General features: G+C 40.5%; 1 protein-coding gene across 1 annotated transcript in view; it reads left to right on the forward strand.

Annotated features, from left to right (window-relative positions):
- The window catches only part of COL19A1 (collagen type XIX alpha 1 chain), a 334,061-nt gene that overhangs the window by 219,664 nt on the left and 89,341 nt on the right, over positions 1-25,056 (forward strand). Inside the window, 1 exon segment of the mRNA XM_065401717.1 lies at positions 387-440. Coding sequence (XP_065257789.1) covers positions 387-440 — 54 coding nt within the window.

Raw genomic sequence — 25,056 nt, forward strand, 5'->3', positions numbered from 1 at the left:
AGATGCATTATAGTTTTACATCCCAGACCATTGAACGATCAAATAAAATGTAATTTATTTGGACATTGTCAAGATGATGGGTTTGTTGTATGTTACTTCCCTATCAATATGCTTTCACTCTTGAAACCTAGCTGGAAAAATGTGCCAGTAAAAATTATTGTGATGCAAATACATTGTTTCCCATAGTTATTAAGAACTTTTCTAAGGCAATAAGTTCTTATCGATGCTGCAATAAATGGTAAAAAGTATTTCCGCTTTGGATAGCTTTTGATCTTTTTGTTAATAAACAGTACAAACAATCTTGCTTTTACAGATTATTTTATTCCAAATCAATCCTCAGATGTAATATTTATGAATGTCTGGGGTTTTTTTTTTGTTGTTTCCAGGGAAGGCGAGGTAAACCGGGACTCCCTGGTAAACCAGGATCACCAGGACCTCCGGTGAGTAACCAGCAAGGAAAGTGGGAAATTCTCACTTCAGTCAAGAACTGCTGTATACTTTGTTAGCATTTTTGTAGCAGCTTCCCTGAGGACAGCTTTAAATGAACACAATGGAGCTTTGTTCTCTCTGCAATATCAGGCAGTTACAACTCCCAACCTTTTGATAGAACAAAGGTAAAGAATTGGATCTCAAATAAGAGAGGCTACAAAGCTCAGTGCAGTAGGGAAAAAACAAGATCCCACACTGCTGTCTAGCAGTTCAGAGAGGGGCTGGCTGAAAATGCTAACTATGGATATTGTGCATTCATTCAGTTTACCAAATGTATGATGCTGTATTTAAGATCTGATCATTTCTTTCTCAGAGGGATAATTTGAAAGATGAAGGACTGTGTGATGAGCTTGCCAACTGAATGGTGTAGAGGATTATACCCAATACTGGATTGAGCACTCAACTGTAGATCAAATGAGTTTACAGAAGAATTAAAAAGATTAAGAAATACAAAACTATATGAAAGGATTTATAATATGCAGCACTAAAGGTTTTAGCTCACATCTGAGAGTTTGGGTTTTATTAGAGATACATGATTTGGAATTTGAGCTCAGGCTTGGATTTGGCTTGCTTCAGGGCTTCTCTGGGCAGTAACGAATGTGATCTTTGAGAGAATAAGATTTGATAAGAGTTGTGACATTATATACTATTTACTATATTGTAAAAATGCTATCACACACAAACGCATGAAAGGTGTTAAGAGCTAGGTGTGTAGTTCTTAATAAGGTAAACTTATAGTCAACGAGATGAAAGGTTCTTTTCTTAAAGTGTATTCGTCTTGTGAAATTCACTGTCTGCAAGCAGTTCTTCAACTGTTTCACTCTGTGGATCACTCTATAAAATATAAATCCACCATTGGACGACTGCCTCTTGCCCTACTGCACAGTTTTCATAATGTTCCATTCTGTGACTCATCAGGAAGGACTCTGTGAACAAAAGGTTACATCTGAGCCATAGTCTGAGAATCCCTGGTCTATACTAATGGTTAGGATTAAACAAAAGTGTTGTTGTTATCATCAAATTTTTGTGCTGGTTGAACATTAGTAATATTCCCAGTTTCAAACCACATTTTGACAGTTTTCAGCCTTCACTGGAATAAGTGATATCCATCAATCCATATTTCAGAATCCTTCTTTCTAGAAATGATGTTGCTGGATATAGTGAAGGGAAGCTGTCAGTGGTAGGTGAGTAAATTGGAATAGATAGTTCCTGCACTTATCTAAGAAGAAACAAAAGATCACACATTCTGTCACTGCCAATTTCTTTAATTTTTTCTAACAAAATATTTTCAGAAAGAAAAAACAGATGGTGGTGTTCATTCATTGTGTGTAAAAATAAGTAGATATTAATTCATTTTCATACAGCCATACTGAAGCCTCACTTGGAGTCCAGTGTACAGTTTGTGGTTCCTTGTGTTAGAGACATCGTACACTGGAGGGAATCCAAACAAGGATAATGGAACGATAAAGCAGTGATGTAGAACCTTATTGAACACAAATGCCAAACATGATCTGTTTAAAAATCAAGATAACAGGTGTCAATCTTAGGCCTTGTCTGTCCACGTTTTTTGTATCCGTATAACATGTTAGGTAGGGTTATCATGTTTTACATATCTAGTTATCGTAGTACAATCTCTAATGTGGACTTAGTTGTACTGGTATAGTTTATTCCTCTTCCATATGGGAATAACAGTATCAATATAAACACATGTACACCAATATAACTGGATCCACAATAAGATGATTGTACCACTTTAACTATACTGGTACAACTAATTCCACATTAGAGATTGTACTAAAATATCTAAAGAGGTACTACTTTTGTGAATAGACAAGGCTATAGGGTGCTTTTTTAATTCCTTCTTTCTTTTCCAGTCTGTCGCTCCTTCCCTTTTTTGCTTCTGTCATTTCTCTTCCCATTCAATCTATCTCAGTCTGCTATTTTGCTCTTCCATTGGCCCTTCCTATGCTGGACATTAAATGGAGGTAGCTGCTTCATTCACATGGACACATTGGCTGCCCCTACTTTTGGCCTTGCCTCTGCACAGTCCAGGGTACAGCACAGTTAGCATACATGCCCATAGGTTTGCTATCAGAAGATTAGCAGCTATGATTTATGAAGAGCTTAAGGGAGCTGAGCATGTAAAGCCTGGACTCTACAGGAAAAATGAGAAGAGAGATATAAGATCACCACCCATAAGTACTTCAGAAAGAATAAGATAAAAGTGAGTATTTAAAGTGGCTAAAACACAGATTGGGTATATGAAATTAATATAGGAGCATTTAAATTTGGTAGTAAGAAAACATTTTCAACTGTTAAAATGTTAAAAGGGCAAAAACTTCAATAAGGAGAGTTCTGAGCCAGCAACACTGAAGACTAGACTCGATAAAATCTTTAGGGGGGTTGGTGTAGAAGACACTCCTAAAGTAGTACAGGGTAATAGGCTAGCGGGACCAAATTCAAGTGATGTGTACAGACTATAAATTGTACACTGGTAAGCGATGTGAGTGTTAGACAGTCTAAATGAGTGTTATTTGTATATCTGATGAGCCAGAAGAAGGTGTAAATTATGCCAGTTTATACTATCTTTACACCCTCTTGTGAATCTAGCCTGATGATTCCTAGCTCTCTTATATGTGGCTCACTAATTTGTTCAACACCTAAATTCTGTGTTATTATTTTTATAAAATCTATATTTGTAGTGAGTTCATATCCCTTACAGCCTACTATACAGTCTTGATTAAGAACTATGTCAATACCAGAAAGGCAAATCATTACATTTTTAGCTGGAGTATTCAATAAAGAGACATTTTCTGCTCATCCCCTTTCAGGTGTCTTTCTTTTTTGCTTCATGTATTCTCTGGGGTAAATCTAGCCTCCATTAAAGTCAATGAGAATTTCTATTAATGGGTTATAAAAGAAGATTTTTGTCATCTTATCTCCCCCAGATGATATTCTGTTTTCCCCTTTGAGTATTTTTAAAGGGGTTATTAAACAGTGTGTAGTTGTAAAATGTATTATTCACTCCTGGTGCAGAAGTCTTGATTTTGGTCCTTGCTCCCTGATATTGTTTTTGAGTATTGTTCCATTATTTCAGTATTAGACAGTTGAGCTGTGTGCTCATACTTGTCACACTTCAATGCATAACAATTTATGCTGAAAACAGTAAAGCCAAGAAGCTGCTTAAATAGAACAGCAGCTCCCTCTAGTGTTTATTTGTTAATTTCCCCCCTTTTAAATGATTGAGAATTATATAAAGCTCTACAGTTAAATACAGTATGCCTTTGTTACTTGAGAAGTTTCCAAATAGTATGACTCCGAAGCCAAAAACCATTCACCTTTCACATGCATTTCATATTTTTTTCTTGCTTGCTTAACAAACATTTTTGTTGAAAGGAAGGCCATCTCTCACTAACTGTGTTCTCCCTCTGCTTCAGTCTTCGTTGAATTCAAAATGCTCAATTTGTGATACTAAAGTTGGCATTATCATAGCAAAACCCTGTGAGGTCATAAACACAGGATTATAACTTCATTGCAGAATTAAACTGATAAGACCTTTCTCCTGCAGTACCTGCTTCACCTGCTAACAGAAATATCTGCAGGAATCAGCAACACAAAAGGAGATGCTGGCAAATTATATTTCTTTGTGTAAAATTATTCTTTTTTCAGTCTTGTTCCAGCAAGAAATTTCTCTTGAATACTTGAAGTGGGAATACTTTGAGGGAAAGTGTAGAGGGAACTGAGTTCTGTATTTATATATGCTGTCAGCCTAATCATGCATTGGCCCAACCCTGCAGTCCTTAGACAAACTCCTTTTCATTTCAATTAATGTTTCATCTGCCTAAAGGATTGCAGGATCATAGTGTATATATTTGCACATATTGCTTAATTCTAACATATTTTTTCAGGCTTCAGAAATAAAAATATCCTGGTGTCTATATTCTATGGATCTCAGGGCCATTGTGAGGGTTAGATTGTTAATGTTTGCAAAACCCTTTCCTGATGAAACACAAATGCGTTTGTGGTAGAAATGTGCTATGATGACAATATTTGCAGGAGAAACTGACCTATCATATTTGACTCATGGCAATAATTATCACTTTAGCTAATCATAACCACAGAATGACAATATATGTTTAAAAATCTGTTAAGAATTGTAAAGTGGAAACACCCTCATTGAATAATATGCATTGCCACATGTCCTGCTTGGGTCATAGTTCCAGACTATACAGCTGCTAGGGACATTGTTGACATTCCAGTGTCACCTTGTGGGTCATTGGAATACTGAAAGACATCCTTACAGAACACATCAGGCAGCTAGTGAAATCCATCTAATGATCAAAAAGCTTTACACTGGTTTCATTTTCTGGCAATGCCCTCTTTCCCCCCTCTTATAGAAGATCCTAGACATTTCTTGATTTTTCTTGATACGTAGGTTGAAGCAGAGAATAAAGAGGTTTCACCTGCTTTCTCATTCTGAATTGCCTTCTATGGTACCAATTCTGCAGTCTTCGCTGGGACTACTCGCAAGAGTAAATGCTACTCAATGATGCAAAACTAGGCTCTGTGTTTTCTCTTAATACCACTCTGACACCTCTGGCTTTAATTTGTTCAGTATACCTGTCTGTTATTGGGGAAACCAGATTGTTTCAAAGCTAACAACATCACACTCTCAGGCATTAATCTCACCCTTGATATGAAGCATGCAAGCTTGTCTATCTCTCTCTATATAGTAGTTCTGCATGTTTACTTCTGTTGCCCCTCACACTGTAGATTCACCCGCCCCATATCAACTATTAATCTGTTACTCAGATAGCCCCAATACCATAGTAACTGAGCACCTCAGCCAGGGAAGTACAGTTAGCTCCATTTTTTGGCTAGGGAATTGAGGCACAGAGGGTGTGTCTACACTGTAATAAAATACCCACAGATGGCCCATGTCAGCTGACTTGGGCTCAGGCTGAAGGGCTATAAAATTGCAATGTAAACATTCAGGCTTGTGCTGGAGCCTGGACTCTAGGATCCAAGCCTGAGCCCAAACATTTATAATACAGTTTTTTAGCCACACAGCCTGAGCCTCATGAGCGTGAGTCAACTGACACGGGCCAGCTGCAATGTTTCATTACAGCATATACCTAGAGAGACTGTGACTGTCCAACGTCACAGCAGAAATCTGAGGCAGAGCAGGGAACTGAACCTTGGGTCTCCTGAGTACCAGGCTAGCATCTTAAACTCTGAATGATCTGTCCTCTTAAAACTACTCTTCTCTGCTTTCTTTCTACCAAAACTCCCAAGATTATGGTTTTCACAGAGTCTCTATTTCACACATACTTTAGCATTGAAAATCTTCCTTAAAAACCCTCTCTGGAATCACATGATGCTTCACATCAAGGTCTCATTCTCATCATTGAGTTCAAGGTTTGTCTGGGAAATGGTTGTGGTTATTTATTGATGTTATCATAGCACTTAGGAGTCCCAGTCATGGACCAAGGCACCATTGTGCTAGGTGCTGTACAAACAGAACAAAAAGGCATTCCCTGCCACAAAGAGTTTACATGCTGCTACTTGCAAGTATACCTTTAGCAATAGTTGTTTCTTGAAAGGTAGTCTTTATGTATGCTTTGTATTTTTTAAATTATATGGGGCTTCATTGTTCTACATGACACCTTTTAAAAGTCTCTCTTCTTGTCCATATTCCCCATGAAGCAGTGGGTGAGAGTGTTCATGGACTACTTGCATTCTGTCTGTTTAATTCTGTACACTTCTAGTCTCTCATAATTCAGTATGTATGTCAGTGCCACCAGCCTAGTTATCTTAAGTTGCCAGCAGTTTGCCTTGGAAATCTCATTTCCTCTGCCTCAGGAAATATTGTAATTCTACCAATATTTTGAAAGTGAACAAATGTTATCAGTTAATTACAATAAACAGAAAATCAAAGCAATGGTAAGTGGAGACTGTTGGTAGAGTTTCTAGCATTGCAGGACTTTTCTCTGCCTTTAGAAGTATATTGGAAAACTCCTGTGGTAGTGCTGAAGAATCTGGCAGTGGTTGGTCCTGTTGGTTGGTTGTTGTTGTTTTTTTTTTTTTGTCTGGTTGTTTTTAAAAGACATGGTAACACATGATTTGTTTACTTTATCCAGTCATGGTAGATGTCATGCCTTTGTGGCTTTTAGCAGCTTCTCTTTGGTGTAGTTACACTGTGTCACCAGGGCTGGCCTTACCATGAGGTGAACTGAGGTGGCCGCCTCAGGTGCCAGACTGTGGGGGGGAGGGGGGGTACCACTAGGACCCAGAGTGTAGAAAATTGTGTCTGCTAGTGGTGCATATGTATTCTCTCTGCTCTAGATGCACAGAGATGGTGGAGTGCTGTGCTGGAGGAAGGGCACAAGAGACAAAAAAAGGCAGGCAGGAGAAAAGGTAAGAGGGAATAACAGAAAGCAGCAGGAGCTGCAGTGAGAGAGAGGAGGAGGAGCCTCTTATGTGCCTCTCTAGCACCCCAGGAGCCTAGACTGATTAACACCAGCTTCTCAGGGAGCTTCCTGTTTCCTGCTGCTTCCCTGAACCCACTTGAGGAGAACAGGCAGTCAACTGAAGTAGTAGGAGCCAGTTAGGCCCTTAAGATGCTGATATCTTCCCTCACTCAGGCCCTGCTACCAGCCTGCTTATTTGTCCCCTTCAATTGAGTGTTGAGAGCCACTATAGCTGGCACAGAACAGCAGTCAAGAGTGAAAGAAGAAAATGCCCCTCTGAGGCACCATTCAGAAAAAGAAAGAAAGCAAAGGAAGCTTTTCTATCTAAGCAGGAAGGAGCTCTCTTGAAATACATAGACACAAATGTTCATGGTGAGCCTTCCGGCCCCAGTGAGGATGTGAGTGGTGAGAAGATGCCTGATCTTCCAGTTAGTCAGAGTGCAGGTGACCTGGCAGCTACTGCAGCATCCATATCTCCATCTCAAATGGATGTAACCATGCACATTCCTGAAGAAAAGTGTAGATCAAAGAAGAGTGTGGTCGAGGTGCAAGAAACAGCTGCTGCTGAGTTTAGTTCCTTAAGTCTAGATGATCCAGGACTGTGGACCCACTTAAGCAGTAGCCTGAGGGACTTCCTTGTACTGCATGGGCCACAGCAAGTGAAAAACTTCGTGTTCCCCAAAGACAATGAAAATAGAAGTTTCCATCCAACACATTACTGGCATGAAATCCCCAATAGTGACAAAGTGGAGAGGCCATGGCTCTCCACTAAGGTTTGTAACCTGTCCTTTAAATCGGCTTCGGTACCCAATGACTGGAAGTTAGCTAATGTAACGCCAATATTTAAAAAGGGCTCTAGGGGTGATCCCGGCAATTACAGACCGGTAAGTCTAACGTCGGTACCGGGCAAATTAGTTGAAACAATAGTAAAGAACAAAATTGTCAGACACATAGAAAAACATAAACTCTTGAGCAATACTCAACATGGTTTCTGTAAAGGGAAATCGTGTCTTACTAATCTATTAGAGTTCTTTGAAGGGGTCAACAAACATGTGGACAAGGGGGATCCGGTGGACATAGTGTACTTAGATTTCCAGAAAGCCTTTGACAAGGTCCCTCACCAAAGGCTCTTACGTAAATTAAGCTGTCATGGGATAAAAGGGAAGGTCCTTTCATGGATTGAGAACTGGTTAAAGGACAGGGAACAAAGGGTAGGAATTAATGGTAAATTCTCAGAATGGAGAGGGGTAACTAGTGGTGTTCCCCAAGGGTCAGTCCTAGGACCTATCCTATTCAATTTATTCATAAATGATCTGGAGAAAGGGGTAAACAGTGAGGTGGCAAAGTTTGCAGATGATACTAAACTACTCAAGATAGTTAAGACCAAAGCAGATTGTGAAGAACTTCAAAAAGATCTCACAAAACTAAGTGATTGGGCAACAAAATGGCAAATGAAATTTAATGTGGATAAATGTAAAGTAATGCACATTGGAAAAAATAACCCCAACTATACATACAACATGATGGGGGCTAATTTAGCTACGAGTCAGGAAAAAGATCTTGGCGTCATCGTGGATAGTTCTCTAAAGATGTCCACGCAGTGTGCAGAGGCGGTCAAAAAAGCAAACAGGATGTTAGGAATCATTAAAAAGGGGATAGAGAATAAGACTGAGAATATATTATTGCCCTTATATAAATCCATGGTTCGCCCACATCTCGAATACTGTGTACAGATGTGGTCTCCTCACCTCAAAAAAGATATTCTAGCACTAGAAAAGGTTCAGAAAAGAGCAACTAAAATGATTAAGGGTTTAGAGAGGGTCCCATATGAGGAAAGATTAAAGAGGCTAGGACTCTTCAGTTTGGAAAAGAGAAGACTAAGGGGGGACATGATAGAGGTATATAAAATCATGAGTGATGTTGAGAAAGTGGATAAGGAAAAGTTATTTACTTATTCCCATAATACAAGAACTAGGGGTCACCAAAAGAAATTAATAGGCAGCAGGTTTAAAACAAATAAAAGGAAGTTCTTCTTCACGCAGCGCACAGTCAACTTGTGGAACTCCTTACCTGAGGAGGCTGTGAAGGCTAGGACTATAACAATGTTTAAAAGGGGACTGGATAAATTCATGGTGGCTAAGTCCATAAATGGCTATTAGCCAGGATGGGTAAGAATGGTGTCCCTAGCCTCTGTTCGTCAGAGGATGGAGATGGATGGCAGGAGAGAGATCACTTGATCATTGCCTGTTAGGTTCACTCCCTCTGGGGCACCTGGCATTGGCCACTGTCGGTAGACAGATACTGGGCTAGATGGACCTTTGGTCTGACCCAGTACGGCCTTTCTTATGTTCTTATGTTCTTATGTTCTAACCCAGAATGTTGCATACTGTTTTTGTTGCAAACTCTTCCAGTCTAATGTTCCAGCCACATTGGGCTCTACAGGAACAAAGAACTGGAAAAATCTGGCTAGAAATCTGGCATGCAAAGAGAAGGCAGCAAATCACCAGAGAGCATTCCATAGGTGGAAAGAACTTGAGATGAGACTAAGGTTAAAGGCCACCCTAGATGATCAGCATCAAGAGAAGATTGCATCAGAGTCTCTTTACTAGCAAAATGTTCTGAAAAGGCTCATTGCCATTGTGAGAATGCTTGCTACCCAAAACCTAGCACTGCATGGCACGTCAGATCAGCTGTATGTGCCAAACAATGGAAACTTCCTTAAAATTGTGGAGCTGATGGCTGAGTTTGATGCTGTACTCCAGGAGCATCTAAGAAGAGTCACCACCCAAGAAATGTTCACACACCATTACCTTGGAAAAACAATTCAAAATGAGATCATAGAGTTACTGGCAACAAAAGTCAAACAGAAGGTTGTGGCAGATCTGAAGTCAGCAAGATATTCCTCTGTTATTCTGGACTGCACACCTGACATCAGCCATATGGAACAAATGACTTTAATGGTGCATTTTGTAACAACAACAGAACCTAGTGAAAATGGCCCTGCAATGGTGACTGTCAGAGAGCGTTTTCTAGAATTTATTGACATTGATGATACTACAGGAGCTGGTCTGACAAATGTGCTTCTTAAAAAGCTGGAAGATATGGGAATTGTGATAGCTGACATGAGAGGTCAGGGCTACGATAATGGTGCCAACATGAGAGGAAAGAACAGAGGAGTGGAGACACGGCTCCAAGAGTTAAATCCTCGAGCTTTTATTGTCCCATGCAGTTCTCATTCATTGAACTTGGTGGTCAGTGATGCAGCATCAGCTTCTAGTGAGGCTGCTGAATTTTTTAAAGTAATTCAAAGCATCTATGTATTTTTCTCTGCATCAACTCATCAATGGCAAATTTTGAAGCAACATCTGGGAACATCCTCTCTGACACTGAAATCACTGAGTGCCACATGATCGGAAAGTGGAGTGGAGGTGATAAAGCCTATCAAACACCTAATTGGGAAGATAGATGATGCCATAGTTGCCATTATGGAGGATAATGCTATGACAGGAACTGTTCATGGGAGAACAGTGGCAGAGGGAAATGGAATCACCAGAAACATACATAACTTCAAATTTCTGTGTGGCTTAGTATTGTAGCATGACATACTGTTTGAAATAAATGTTGTAAGCAAGAGATTCCAAGGTGTTGACCTTGATATATCTGGAGCAATGGAACAACTGGACAAAGCAAAGTCATACCTACAGTCTTACCGGTCAGATGAGGGATATCAAAACATTCTGAAGAGTGCACAGAAGTTGGCAGAGGAACTTCACACCCATTCAAAAATACAAGAGTCACCGAAGAAGAAGACATTTTGATTACGAGGCACGGGATAATCCCATAAGAGACCCCAAGCAACAATTCAAAGTTGAATTCTTTAACCAGGTGCTAAATTGTGCAATACAGTCAGTTGAAGAACATTTCATGCAGCTCAAGGAACACAGCAGTATATTTGGGATGTTGTATGATATTCCAAAACTCCTCACTATACCTGAAGAAGACCTACACCAGCAATAAAGAGTACTAGAGATATTGATGCAAGTGATTTAGGTGATGAACTGAAAACCCTTTCAAGATACATTTCAGCAGGATCAACTCCAAAGGCTGTTCTGGAATATATGTGCACAAATAAGATGACCACCCTCTTTCCAAATGCTTTTGTTGCTCTGCACATACTTCTAACACTTCCTGTAACAGTTGCCAGTGGAGAACGTAGTTTCTCCAAGCTGAAGTTAATAAAAACACATCTACACTCCACAATGACACAGAAGAGGCTGGTTGGCCTTGCAACCATCTCAATAGAGCATGAGCTGGCCCAGACTGTGGACCTTCAGGAAGCAGTTCAAATCTTTGCAACCAAGAAGGCACGGAAAGCACCACTTTGATTATTCAAACAGATAAAAATGCCAGTGTTTACTATGCAGGCAAGAAAAGTTACATTTGCTGTTCAGGCGTTTGAAAGTTAAGTGTTACTTAAAATTTTTGAACAAGGCATTTTAAGTTGTTAGTTCTCCTTTATTGGGGTAGGTAGCAGAGCAGTACCATTAGAGGAGTAGAACAGGAAGAAGGCAGAATTGAGACCTTTCAAAGTTTTTGCCCAAGTGAGGGGGCATGGGGGCGTCATTTGATCTCCCCACTTCAGGTGCCAAAATGTTGTGGGCCGGCCCTTTGTGAAACAAAGTTGTGCTGAAGATTCTCATGTTTCTTTATAGTACAATGAGCAGAAAATAATGTTTTTCTATGGGGGGAAGCAATATGGTGTGGAAAGAAGTGATTACTCTGAAATATTTCTTAGATGGGTAGACAGACTGACTGCACTGAAAATTCACTTTTTCACTTCTAATCCTGTGAAAATCAATCCAAAATTTTCTGTTACTGCTGTGTCAGCAATGTAACATACTTAATGTAAATTATATTGATCCATTCAATGTGCTATGAGACTGAAAGGACATTTTCAATAATCTCATGTTTGCTGAAAATGCAGATGAAGTGTAAAACTGAAAGGACCACAATATAATTTAGAAAAAAATGTTTTAAAATGTATTTAAAGGCATTTTCTCTTATGTTCCCACATTCTCACCCCCAACTTTACTACAAAAATAACACCTAAAACCCGTGAGTAATTTTTGGAAAACAATCAGGACACACTTTTAGTACTTTTCTTATTTGTATAACCGTAATCTGTCTGTGCTTCAGTTCTGTCAATTATATAACTCAATATGCAGTCCAAAAACAGACAAACCCAGCTCAGGGGAGCACTTCGCTGATATTCACAAAAGAGCAAGTTTGAAAAATATCTGAAGTAGCAGAGGTGAAAAACACTCATTCAAAAGACGGAAGCTGCCTTTGCAGTGTTCCTTTAACCACTGTTTATCAAATTGCTTCTGACCTGTGAACCAGTCATACTAGTTCTTTTTTGGCCAAAGGGGCTTGTGAGCTGTAGGTCTTTCCAAAGTATTATACATGGATGTTGGTATAGAAAAGTAAGGTGAAAGGAAATATAAAGACTGGTCCTGATTGGGTTTAGATATATAGTCAAAAGTAAGAGTATTTCTGCTGTTGAGTTATACTTTTAGTTTATTTATAGTCTTTTTTTATGGTGCTCATCACTGTAGTAACTGGGCACCTCAATTGCTTTAATAAATTGTGTCATTCATGTGCAGTAGGGAAGTGTTATTTCTGTTTTTACAGATGGAGAAACTAAGGCAGCAAGATTAATTGGTTTTCCTAAGGTCACACTGGAAGTTTGTAGTAGAGTCAGGAATACAATCCAGGTCTCCCAAGTCCTACTCCAGTGCCTTAATCACAAGACAATCCTGCATGGCATAGGCTAGGACAGTTTTATTAAACTGTGACATACTAAAGGCATTCATTCCATTTTGTGATAAATGATTTATTTCATGTATGAGGCAATTTCTGAGAGGTCAGGATTGGTGGCAGACATAGCAGTGCAGTCCTTCCAGGGTTATATTATAGCTCAATTACACTTGTTTTATTTGTGAAAGAGGAGGAAAGCAATGGCATATCCGTAAATGAGTTAGGAAGGTAAAGTTACTTTTCTGACCACTTACAACATAGAGGAAATCTTACTAGATCGTGGCTCTGTAAACTTGAGCCACCAGATTGACATATAGTGAATCTAGCCATGCAGTTATAGAACAGCACAAGCATAACATCTTAAACTTAGATATTAGAATACATGCTTCACTGTTAACTTTAGAAATCATATCTGAGAGAAGTTTCATGGTTGAAATGTCATGGCTACATTTATTTTATATTTTCACCATGAATTTAAGGTGACACCTTAGTTCCAGAATACAAGCAATGGACTAGATTGTATTTTTATCCCATTTCCCACCTTGGGGATGAAGAGAATATGATGAGGCAGGCATGAGGTCTCCATAAGCTATGCAAAGGTAATATCGGCTACAGCTTTTAGTAGGTTGCAATGGGAACTTTCTCTCACTCTGATCCAGCTCTATTGGATGGATTTACGGTTCTGCAATTGCCCTTCCCCACCCTGTATGTGCCCTAGCCCTTTTTCACCTACAATAAAAGGACTGCAATTATGCCAGGTCTCTGTTCAGGAGCACATTTATGTGCCCTCCTCTCCCTCCCCGACAATCCCAACTCCCAATTTTTCTATGCAGCTGCGCAAGGCTAGGTACAATCTAACCCTTTGATATGAATGTTTATGTCCTTGTCTCTTTCTATAATAGTATAATCACAGTGAGCCATATGGGGCATGCATTTCATAATTATCCTTGTTTTGTGGTTGTAGGCAATTGGCCTTCAGCTTTACATCTCACCTGAGTTGTGCTGTTCTGATATAATACTCTTCTCCCAGACTTTATTCTCTAATCCATTATTTTTAAATAACTTCTGCCTATTTGACTTTCAGTTGTCTTTACTGTCTTCTTAGCTTTTTATCTCCACAAACTCCATGGGGAGGTCTGGAGGAACTTATACTCTTGAATGTCTCTCTTTCATTCATTCACTTTCATCATGGCAAAAAGTTTTCCCCCTAGGAAGTAACATTCTCTTTGATTACTTGAAAACATGGGCCTGTTTCTCATTTTTAAAGTAATTTTCTTCGGCTATCCCTCAATGTGAGGATGATGTCTGCCAAGGGGGTTCATTGGTTGGTTTTTAAGTGGCCGAGGAGCCCAATTCGTGCCTTGCAGATTTTCCCTCAGAAGTGACAGATGTGATCTTGGAGAAGACATAGTTATTGGCTGGAGTGTTGTTCCCTTTTTTCCTCCTTCGTTGTTTCTCTGTCTCATGAGCACATCCGTTCTCCTCAAAGTGAGCTGTGGCTTCGTGTATGGTGAGGCGCCACTGTGTTCTGTTCCATGCTAAGTCCTCCCAATTTGTTGTGTTGATGCCTCCCTTTTTAAGGTGTACTTTCAGTATGTCTTTGAAGCGCTTCCACTGCCCTTCGTGAGCCCTTCTTCCCTGACTTAACTGAGAGAAGAGTACTTGCTTTGGGAGGTGAATTTCAGCCATACGTACACAGTGGACAGCCCAACGGAGTTGGTGTTTCATGACCTGCTGGTGTTGGCTGCAGAAAGAACGCTGATATTAGTGCGTCGGTCTTCCCAGATGATCCTGAGAATCCTTCTGAGGCAGCACAGCTGGAACCACTCCAGCTGCTTGAGATGTCGTCTGTAGGTTACCCAGGTCTCACACCCATAGAGAAGGGTGGGGATGACAACGGCGTTGTAAGCCAAGATCTTGGTACCTGTTTGCAGATCCCTATAATTGAAGACTTGTTTGAATAGTCTTCCAGAGGATGTGCTGGCACAGCGGATCCTGTATTTGATTTCTGTATCAATACTGGCTGTTTGGGAGAGGTGGCTGCCAAGGTATGGAAAATGGTCCACATTTTCCAGGGGTTCTCCACTGATGGTGATTTGTGAAGTTCAGAGAGTAGTTTGTGCAGGTGAGGATTGGTAGAGTACCTTGGTATTCCCAATGTTGAGAGAGAGAGAGACCCAGGCTGTGATAGGCATCTGCAAAAAGATTTAGGGTACTTTGCAGGTTGGCCTTTGTGTGTGGGAGAATGATCCAATCACCTGCATACTGAAGATCAGTGATGCCAATTCTCATGATCTTAGATTTTGTTTGGAGATGTCAGAGACTCAGGAGTTGACCATCCATATGATACTCAATCCCTGTTCCATCAGGAAGGTGGTCACAGATGAGAATCAGGAGCATGGCAAGGTAAATGGAGAAGAGTGTTGGAGCAGTGACACAGCCCTGCTTGACACCAGTACAAATGATGAATGGTTTGGTCTCTGAGCCGTTGCACAGCATGGTGGCAGTCATCCCATCATGGAATACAATACCTCAAGGAAGATTCGCTGATAAGACACCCCATCAGGATTTTGCAGAATGGTGTTCTATATGTGTGGGGAAACTTGGTGTTTGCCATTCTGTGCATTCTTATGGAACAGAGGGAGTCTGCAGGAAAAGGCTTTGGGGTCAGAATGCAAATCATGCTCGCTTGCAATTTCAGTTTTACCTCATTTAAATGCTTTTTTAAAACACAATTATATAGGAGCCAAATGATGCCACCTTCAAGAAATCCATCCTTGGACAGCCATCTGACTTCAGCATGGAAAACAAAATTATTGAATTACTGTTATATTCTTGATACAGTGGCTTTAAATTGTGGTCATTCTTAAGACTTTGTTGAAATAATGATTAATCAGTCTAGCCTGATGTCTCAGTGTATAGGGCAAAGAAATGTGACCAGGAGCCCATGTGCTGATCCAGCCTTGAGACTCTTAACTCCTCAGGCAAATAAGTGGGAGGAGCTGAGTGTGTCATGGAAGTGATTCTTTATTTTTAAGGTTGAGGAGAAAAAGGGGAAGTTGCACTTTTCTGGTTATAGAACTGCCTGCTCCCTTCAGACACAGGTTGAATACAGTGGTTCTAGCTCCTCTTAAGAAAGGGAACATTGAATTATACTTGGAGAAATGACTCAAAATAATTGGATGAGTGAAAGTCATATAACCTTTCCTCAACACACTCATGAGTCATTGCTTTGATGATGCATCCCCTTATTATATGCCTTTGAAGGGGCAAGAGCAAGTCTTATGCTCAGAAGCTATTATTTCCAGCTACCACCCCACCCAAAAGAATATATTAACTATACTCATTGCTCACTCTCCAGTGTGACCTAGTGGAGAGAGGCAGTGTAGACTTGTGGATTGAGCAAGTCACTTAACCTGTCTGTGCCTCAGTTTCACCACCTGTAAAATGAGGATAATGATACTGACCTCTTTTGTAAAGCACTTTGAGATATATGGATGAAAAACACAATGTAAGAGGTAGGTATAATAATAATAAGGTCACTTACAGTAACCTAATATTCTTCACAGAAGGGTGATTTATGGAAAAGCAGCATGAAAAGATATATATATCACCATGGGAAGAACCCTTTTCTGATATTAGTTATGTTTTTATTTTAGCAAGGTAACTGTGTCATTTTTCTTTTCAATCATAGTTGGAGTTTCATTACTCCTGAGAGCTATTATTTTCTCAGAAGTTATATCAAACTGCTTCCATGAATCCATCACTACATCTTAATGTCCAGAACAATTGGTACCACAATACAAAAGTATCACATAACAAAGATCTTCTGTCATATCGAATTCACAAGTAGCATCTTTCATACACATTAACACGTGGAACTGTCAGAGATATCAAGAATGTCATGGCAAGGCCAGTATGTATTGGTGTAGCCAAATTGTTCCTTACATTTTTCTTTTTTCCTGAACTATCTGATTTTTATAATAGTTACTCTAAAATTGAACAGTTGGATTTGTTTGAGCTCCTTCTGCATTTCTCCTTTATTCAGAAAAATATCCCTGTTGCTTTATATTTACAGAGACACAAGTATCATTTCAATATTTCCCTTCTGGCTCACTAGGCCTGGGTGGTTTTACACAAAGCAGACTCTTGTTTGGCCATGCCCCATTTGGACATTCCTAAAGTTGGAAGCTTCCTGAGGTTGACCTTCTTGATCTGATCAAGAGCCACCCCTTTATATGGGTTTTTATTGAGACTCCTCTGGAATTTCTTGATGTTCCACTCTTTTGAATTTCACGTTGGCTCTTGATCTCAAAGTCTTCGCTCCTATCCACTAACCCAAACGAAAACAGTAGAATTCTAATACTGACTTATTCCCTAATCCCTGCTTTGCACAATGGTTTATAAGTGATTTGGGCTGCTATCTTCTTGCAGATGACAGGAATGCCCTTGGGCAGGATCATAGGGTTTTTCTATAGATTCATGTTATGAAGATTTCAAAAGCTTTCCTCTTTTATGTTGCCTAACAATAATATCTTCAGTGTATAATATCGTGAAGGCTCTTAAAACACTTGAGAAAGTGTTACACAAAAGATAGAGATATTTGAGGTAAAATAGAAAGATTACTTCATACTGAAACGTAGTTACTTCTTGTGAAATGAGTCAGCTATTTAAGAGAGCATAGCATCACTACGCGACCTTTTAGGACAGGAAGTGAAAATACTTTATCCAATTGAAATTACAGGGAAATTTAAAATGTAATTTTACTAACTGACATTTTTCCAGGAAAGCAAGGTTAATATCCGTACCATTTCAAAAAGTGCCATAAGACATTTTATGACCATGAGTGAACAAGACCTCTTCCTGATATTTCATGCGAAAGACAATGCTTCCAGGAGCACAGTGCCACCTAACACCATGCTAGGGTACCATTCACTATTGATTCTAAAGGCAGAATGCTATCCACTGAATCACTGACACTAATTCCTGCAATGCGTGCATTCACTGGAGGTTTCTTGTCTAGTTACTAACCTGGCCCAACCCGGCTTTCCTCAGTATAACATTAGCAAGTGTAACCCTTCTGCTAGGTGGAGTTGGCAGCAACATAGGCAGGGTTAAATATCTAGGAGTTCCATGTAACAATGCATAACAGAACCTTGGTCAGTGAAGACTCAGAGTTCAGAGGTGCATTCACATGGGTTCACCTCCTAACTCGAAAAGGGGATGGGAGACGTCAAGCACGTGGACGACGGGTATCACAGGCCAGGGGAGGCTGAGCATCCAGGGTCGCACCGCCTGCCCGGCACACTGGGGTTGGGGGTGCTGGGGCCATGCCACCCCACCCGGCGCTCTGGGGCTGAGGGTGTTGGGGTGGGGGGGAGCAGCGGCCACAGTGGGGTGGCTCTGGGCTCTGGCAGGGAGTTGGGGGAGGGGCAAGGCCTTGGGCAGAAGTGGCGGGGCCGGTGGCTAGTCTCCCCCCAGAGGCAGTTTACACACTGCCCATGGTCAAGCAATACCTCCGCTGCTTCCTCCATCTCTTCAACGTGGTTGCTGCTGTTATCTCTGCCACCACTGGCCACAGCTGTTGCCGCAGTTATATCTGCTGCTGCTCACCCATTGTTATCATTGATGCTGTGTGCCACTCACTGGCATTTCTGCAATGCCTCATTCTGAGGTTCCACCACTTAGCCCAGCTCTTAGTGATTTCACTGAGTAGTGTGGAACCTCTCTGCTGCTGCCTCTTCATTGTTTTTCACTGCAACACTGTCCTGACACCACATCTAAGGCTTAGCCTATAGACCTGCTCCTCAGTGATTTCAATTCTAGTAATCATTGAACAGAACCAAGGATTCTCAATTGAGTCCAATCAGCTCTATCCTTAAACACTGGAGAGGGGAGAGTCAAATGGTGTCTAGGATGCTCTAGGCAGAGTACACGCCATCAGGTAGGAACACCTGTCCCCATCCTCTCTCATCTTTACTCGGACTTGGCATCCCTATCCATTGCTTAGTAAGTGAGGTTCAATTTAGGGTGACACCCTCCATCAGGGCACGATGAGGAGGGATCCTAGAAATCTGTTTGCCATGGAAAAATGCAGAATTTGCATTTCTATAGAGAATCTTTTGTTTTTACATTTCGTGAAAAAGTAAAAACATATACAGTGGAATCCCATTTATCCGTGGGACTGAAGCCGGAGCCCCAGCCACTGTCAGTCCTGCGTGGCTGGTGGTTTGGTTGATACAGAGAGCCGGATAATGGAGGCTTGGATAAATGGGGTTCTGCTGTATAGAATATAGACATAGAAGTATTTGCTTTATGTAAGAAATACAAATTTCAGTTCTATTAATTTTATTTTATTATACTGATTGATGGCACTAATAGGCTTCGAACTTGCTTAAAAATTGTAAATATATCAATTAAAAACATTGTGTTCAACTGATACTTATATATATATTGTGGCTAGGGAAACTGAAGTTCAGCATTTCATTTTAATCACAGAAAAATGAGGATTTTTATCTTTTTTTATCGGAGAATGTTGAGGTTTTTTAATAATGGAAAACTAGGATCCCTGATAAGTACAGTTCTACTGCACTTTACTGTTACAGCAAGGAAAACAACATTTCATGACCCCTGCATTCAATATTAACATGAATTGTAACCCAAAACAAGCCAAAATTGATCACTTTTAAAGCAGTTCTGTCTGCTGAACCTAGGGAGAGTAAGTGTGTTCATGCAAATACGGTTCTGCTCCTGAAGGCTTTTCTTCCAGTTCATCACTAAATGTCAGGGGAGAGCTCATTCAGACCCTGCTTACTTCTCCCCCCCAGGAAAGAATTTGTCAATCTGGCAAATTGCACTCCATATTGTACCAGGTCCACTAGTTCTCCCCATAGGGTCTTAGGAAGCCTACAATAGGTGTCACAAGCGTATGAGGTAAGTACATAATTTCTTCCTCAGGTGCATCATAAGTTAACCTGTTTACTGGCCTTATAACCCTGTTAAGCCTATTGAGAGTGGGCATGCAGGGGTAGAGGGGACTGCTCCTGGGACTAGAGAAGGTGAGGGTTCCTCAGATACTGCATAGACCTTTGCATCTACGGTTCTAGTATTGGAGGGCCCAGGGCACCAGGAACACCTTCCACTTGTATGACCCCACTGTCCAAAAATCGAAGTGTGTCGTCACATCCTGTCTTTCTTCAAGGATGTCTGGGAATGCTGGTAGGGCAGGCCCATTACTCCAGGCTGGTCTCATTGGTGGCATGGATATGCCAGCAATGGGCCTAACTGCTTCTACCATGGGTTTAGGGCTGAAGAAGTGCAGCTTTCACAGGGTTCAACAGATTAAGGCCAGAATCAGTCTCCATTCTAGGCTACAGCACGGTAGTGTTCTTCTCTTCAGACTCATTCTCAGGTGTGCTGAGTAGGGGTGTCCATGCAAAGATGTCAGGGGAGAGCTCATTCAGACCCTCCTTATACAGTTATAGTGTAGAGATATTTTTGGTTATGTGGTGTTTAAGCCACAGGATCTGCATAGTATCTGGCTAAACAAATTCTATTTTAGCAAGAGAGAGCCCTTCTTAAAATTGAACGGAATTTAGCTCACACACACAAATCTTCAGGTGGTATAAAGCCCACAAAGCTGCTGTATGCCACCTACTACTGCCTCCTGCCTCCAGCCCAAATCCCTGGGTTGCTTTGATTTGTGCCAGGGTCTGAACTGGCCTCAGGTGTGCCAGGGGCTGAACTGGCCTCAGGTGGGAAGCACCAAATGTATCTCAGAGAGATCCAAGGATGTGACCCAGTATATTTTCCCTTTGTTATTTAAATGAGTATTTCTCACAGCCATCAAGACAGAATGTAATTTCTTTTGCAGAATATGGACAGTGCAGGTTTAAGATATATACATTATTTTAGTTATAAATTTCCCAGTTTCCTACTTCCAAGGATCTAACAGAGCATGTTCTGTTCTGATTTCCAGCATGTGCAAACCTCACTGGAGACACAGTTCAGTGCAGTTGTAAGGAAAAAACTTAGCCCAATATATTTTATTCTTCTGAGTTTTACAGGACTAAGTAATACATTTTTTTTCTAGAGCACCCACCACCCCTGTATCTAAACATGGTATCTTCTTCTATGACGCAGTTACACCACTTGGTTGAAAGGCATCAATAAAAGTGTAAAGTATAATTATTACTGATAAAAATTGAAAATTAGTCCATCTAAGGGTTCTTGTCTTCCTCAATGAAAACAAAACCTTGCTATCCTTCAAATTAAGCTTCAATACTGCTCTACAGCCAAAATGCTTCTGAAATAAATGTAGTCAAACTTTACTAATTCTGGGTCACTGAGAACGAAAATGATGCTTAAAATTGTTGATTGGCTCTAGTTTTCAAGATATGCTATTGGGTCAGTATATACGACCCTTGACTTGGGAATGGCGGAGGATAAGTGAGTTATAAAGGGAAGGGATCTCAATTTAAACCAGAAATGACTAAAATACATCTTTGACTGGATCTAGGAATAAATCTATGACTGGGTTTGGACAGTACTTGCTTTTTAGGCAAAACAATGAATGATGCCATCTGAAGCTGGTATTGCGTCATACATGATATGAATTGCATCATGTTATTCCTAGAAGTCATGGATGATGCAATCATAACGAAGCTTACATCACTCTGCTGAACAAATTGCCCTATATCAGCTCTAGAAATCATACAGTGTCGTGCTCTCTTATTTGTCAGTGTTTGATTTTGCAAAGGGACACATTTCTGTTTAGCCAAAGTGAGCAGAGATGCCTCGTACTTGTGTGAACAGTGCAGATAACTTCTGCTATGTTTGTGGTGAAGTGACTTTTGCATCACAAAAGCGCAGTATAACCACTATGGTTAAGAAAGCCTATCACCTTTATTTTGGCTGCAAAATTGGAGATCAGGACAAGAGATGGGCCCCACACATATGCTGCAACACTTGTGCAACAAATCTTTGCCAGTGGTTGAACAGGAAAAGGAAATCTATGCCTTTTGCAGTGCCAATGATTTGGAGAGAGCCAACAGATCATACCAGCAATTGTTACCTCTGCATGTTGGGAAAGGTGTGTCAAAGAAGAAAAAGTGGACTGTGCATTATCCAAACATTCCATCAGCTATATGCCCAGTACCCCACGGAGAAGGACTGCCGGTTCCTGATGCACCAGAATCACTCTCACTTGAGTCAGACGAGGAAGAGGAAGAGGATGAAACTTCTGGTCCTGAACCATCAATGTCACAGGACCCACATTTTCTCCCATCCTCCTCCTCTGAACCACACCTCATAACACAAGGTGAACTGAATGACCTTGTCAGGGATTTGGAACTACCCAAGAGTAAGGCAGAGCTGTTGGGCTCCAGACTACAGCAGTGGAATCTCCTGGCAGGTGATGTTAGGGTTTCCATGTTCCGTGACCGTCAAAAGGATCTTGTCCCATTCTTCTTCATGGAAGGTGATCTTGTAGCCTGCAACAACATCGATGGTGTGATGGCAGCCCTCAACATCGTTCACGATCCAGATGAGTGGAGACTGTTCATTGATTCATCGAAGACGAGTCTTAAAGCTGTTTTACTGCATAATGGCAATGTTTTGCCATCAATTCCAGTTGGTCATGCAGTCCACATGAAGGAAACCTATGACAACATGAAACAACTTTTGAGGTGCATAAACTATGACCAACATCAGTGGCAGCTTTGTGGCGATTTGAAGGTTGCTTGGTCTGCAGACTGGATACACAAAGTACTGCTGTTTTCTCTGTGAATGGGATAGTCGTGCAAGAGATTCCCACTACATCAAGAAAGATTGGCCACTCCGACAGTCATTGGAGCCTGGGAGGAAAAGTGTTCAGCATCCACCACTTGTTGAATCAAGGAAGATTTTGTTACCACCCTTACACATCAAGCTGGGTCTGATGAAGAACTTTGTCAAGGCCATTGACAAAACACAAGCAGCTTTCAAGTACCTCCGTGGAAAATTTCCAAGGTTAAGTGAAGCTAAGATAAAGGAAGGTGTCTTTGTTGGTCCTCAGATTCGTGAACTTCTTCGAGATGATGCATTTGACCATGCACTGCGTGGCAAGGAAAAGACGGCATGGAAAGCCTTCTAGTTAGTGGCAATAAATTTTCTCGGAAACAACAAGGCAGACAACTACAGGTTGTTGGTGGAAAACCTCCTCAAGGCATACAAAAGCCTTGGTTGCAACATGTCACTAAAGATACATTTTTTGCACTCTCATCTCGATTTTTTTCCACCGAACTGCGGAGCAGTGAGCGACGAGCACGGCGAGCGATTTCATCAGGACATTGCAACAATGGAGAAACGCTATCAGGGCAAATGGAGCCCATCAATGCTTGCAGACTATTGCTGGACAGTGACAAGAGATGCTCCATTTAATGAATACAAGAGACAAGCCAAGAAGTGCCGAGTAGACACTGAATAGGACTAAACTATGTACAGAATAGTTTTTTGCCTTTTGTTTCATAATAAATTTTATTTATATAACCCTTTTGCTGATTTTTAAAGTGTTACATAAACAGGACAGGTGAAATATTATCATGTAAAGCAACCATAAACACATGAAAAGACCTAGGTTTACAATTTATGATTAAAACTCTGCTATCTACACAATATACATAGACATAAAATGTAAAAACTTAAATATCTTAGAAACAGTAGCCAATCAGTTGTTTTAATTGTCATATTTGAATTCAGCACATCAAAATACATAATAAATAGCACATTTTATCTCTGAAGCAGACGACTTCTCAAAAATTGTAGACCAGTGATAATTGAGTTGTTTGTCCAATCCCATCAGTAACTACTTCTGCTCGATAACTAGGGGTGGTTTTTTTTGTCAGTTTAATTTTGTGGGAGGCAGTTCTGAGACATTCCAGTAACAAATTAAAAAAGATTCTACACCTAACAGAGCAGACTTCATTAAGCCTGATACAAATGTTATCTCTTTCAATCTCTGCCACATTGATCCTTGGTGAAATAACCTGCTGGTTCCCAGAATTGGGGGACTTTATCTTGCTTAAATGATACACTCTTTTACAGTACTTTTATTTATCCAGAAGTAATGATAATGAATTTAGAACCAATACTTTACTATGTAACCAAATTTAACATGTGAAACCTTCAAAAGTGTACCATAGTTTTAATGTAGGAATATGTAACATAAAGTGTCCCTATTTGAAAAATATCTCCTTCCTCCCCCTCCAATACAGGGTCCTCCTGGGTTATATTGATTTCAAAATTCCTTAAACAGGCATTATAACCAGGTAGGTAAGTTAAATTTGTGTGTGTGTGTGTGCGCGAGAGAGAGAGATTTGTCAACTGGACTGGATTCCACCACCAGAGTGGCATAAGCAGGTCAGAAGCTCAATCCAAAATCTGTCCCTTTAGATGTTATTTATATGGAAAACTCTGACAGTAAAGATTACAGTCTGGGCACTGTGTAGTATATTGGTTTAGGATATAGGTAGATAAGATCTCATGGGAAGCAAGTCTAAGGGGAAAAGCAATTGAAGACAGTTGGCAATTTTTCAAAGAGACATTATTAAGGGCACAAGAGCAAACTATCCCACTGCATAGGAAAGATACGAAGTATGGCAAGAGACCAGCCTGGCTTAACCAGGAGATCTTCAATGATCTAAAAATCAAAAAAGAGTCCTACAAAAAATGGACAATAGGTCAAATTACAAAGGATGAATATAAACAAATAACACAAGTATGTAGGGACAAAATTAGAAAGGCCAAGGCACAAAATGAGATCAAACTAGCTAGAGACATAAAGGATAACAAGAAAACATTCTACAAATACATTAGAAGCAAGAGGAAGACTAAGGACAGAATAGGCATGTTACTCAATGGGGTGGGGGAACAATAACAGAAAATGTGGAAATGGCAGACGTACTTAATGACTTCTTTGTTTCGGTTTTCATCAAGAAGGTTGGTGGTGATTGGACGACTAACGTAGTGAATGGCAGTGAAAATGAGGTAGGATCAGAGGCTAAGGTAGGGAAAGAACAAGTTAAAAATTACTTAGACATGTTAGATGTCCTCAAGTCACCAGGGCCTGGAAATGCATCCTAGAATACTCAAGGAGCTGACTGAGGAGATATCTGAGCCATTAGTGATTATCTTTGAAAAGTCATGGAAGACAGGAGAGATTCCAGAAGACTGGAAAAGGGAAAATATAGTGCTCATCTATAAAAAGGGAAATAAGGACAACCAGGGAATTACAGATCAGTCA

The sequence above is a fragment of the Emys orbicularis genome, chromosome 3 (assembly GCF_028017835.1).
Source record: "Emys orbicularis isolate rEmyOrb1 chromosome 3, rEmyOrb1.hap1, whole genome shotgun sequence".
NCBI classification, from domain to species: domain Eukaryota; kingdom Metazoa; phylum Chordata; order Testudines; family Emydidae; genus Emys; species Emys orbicularis.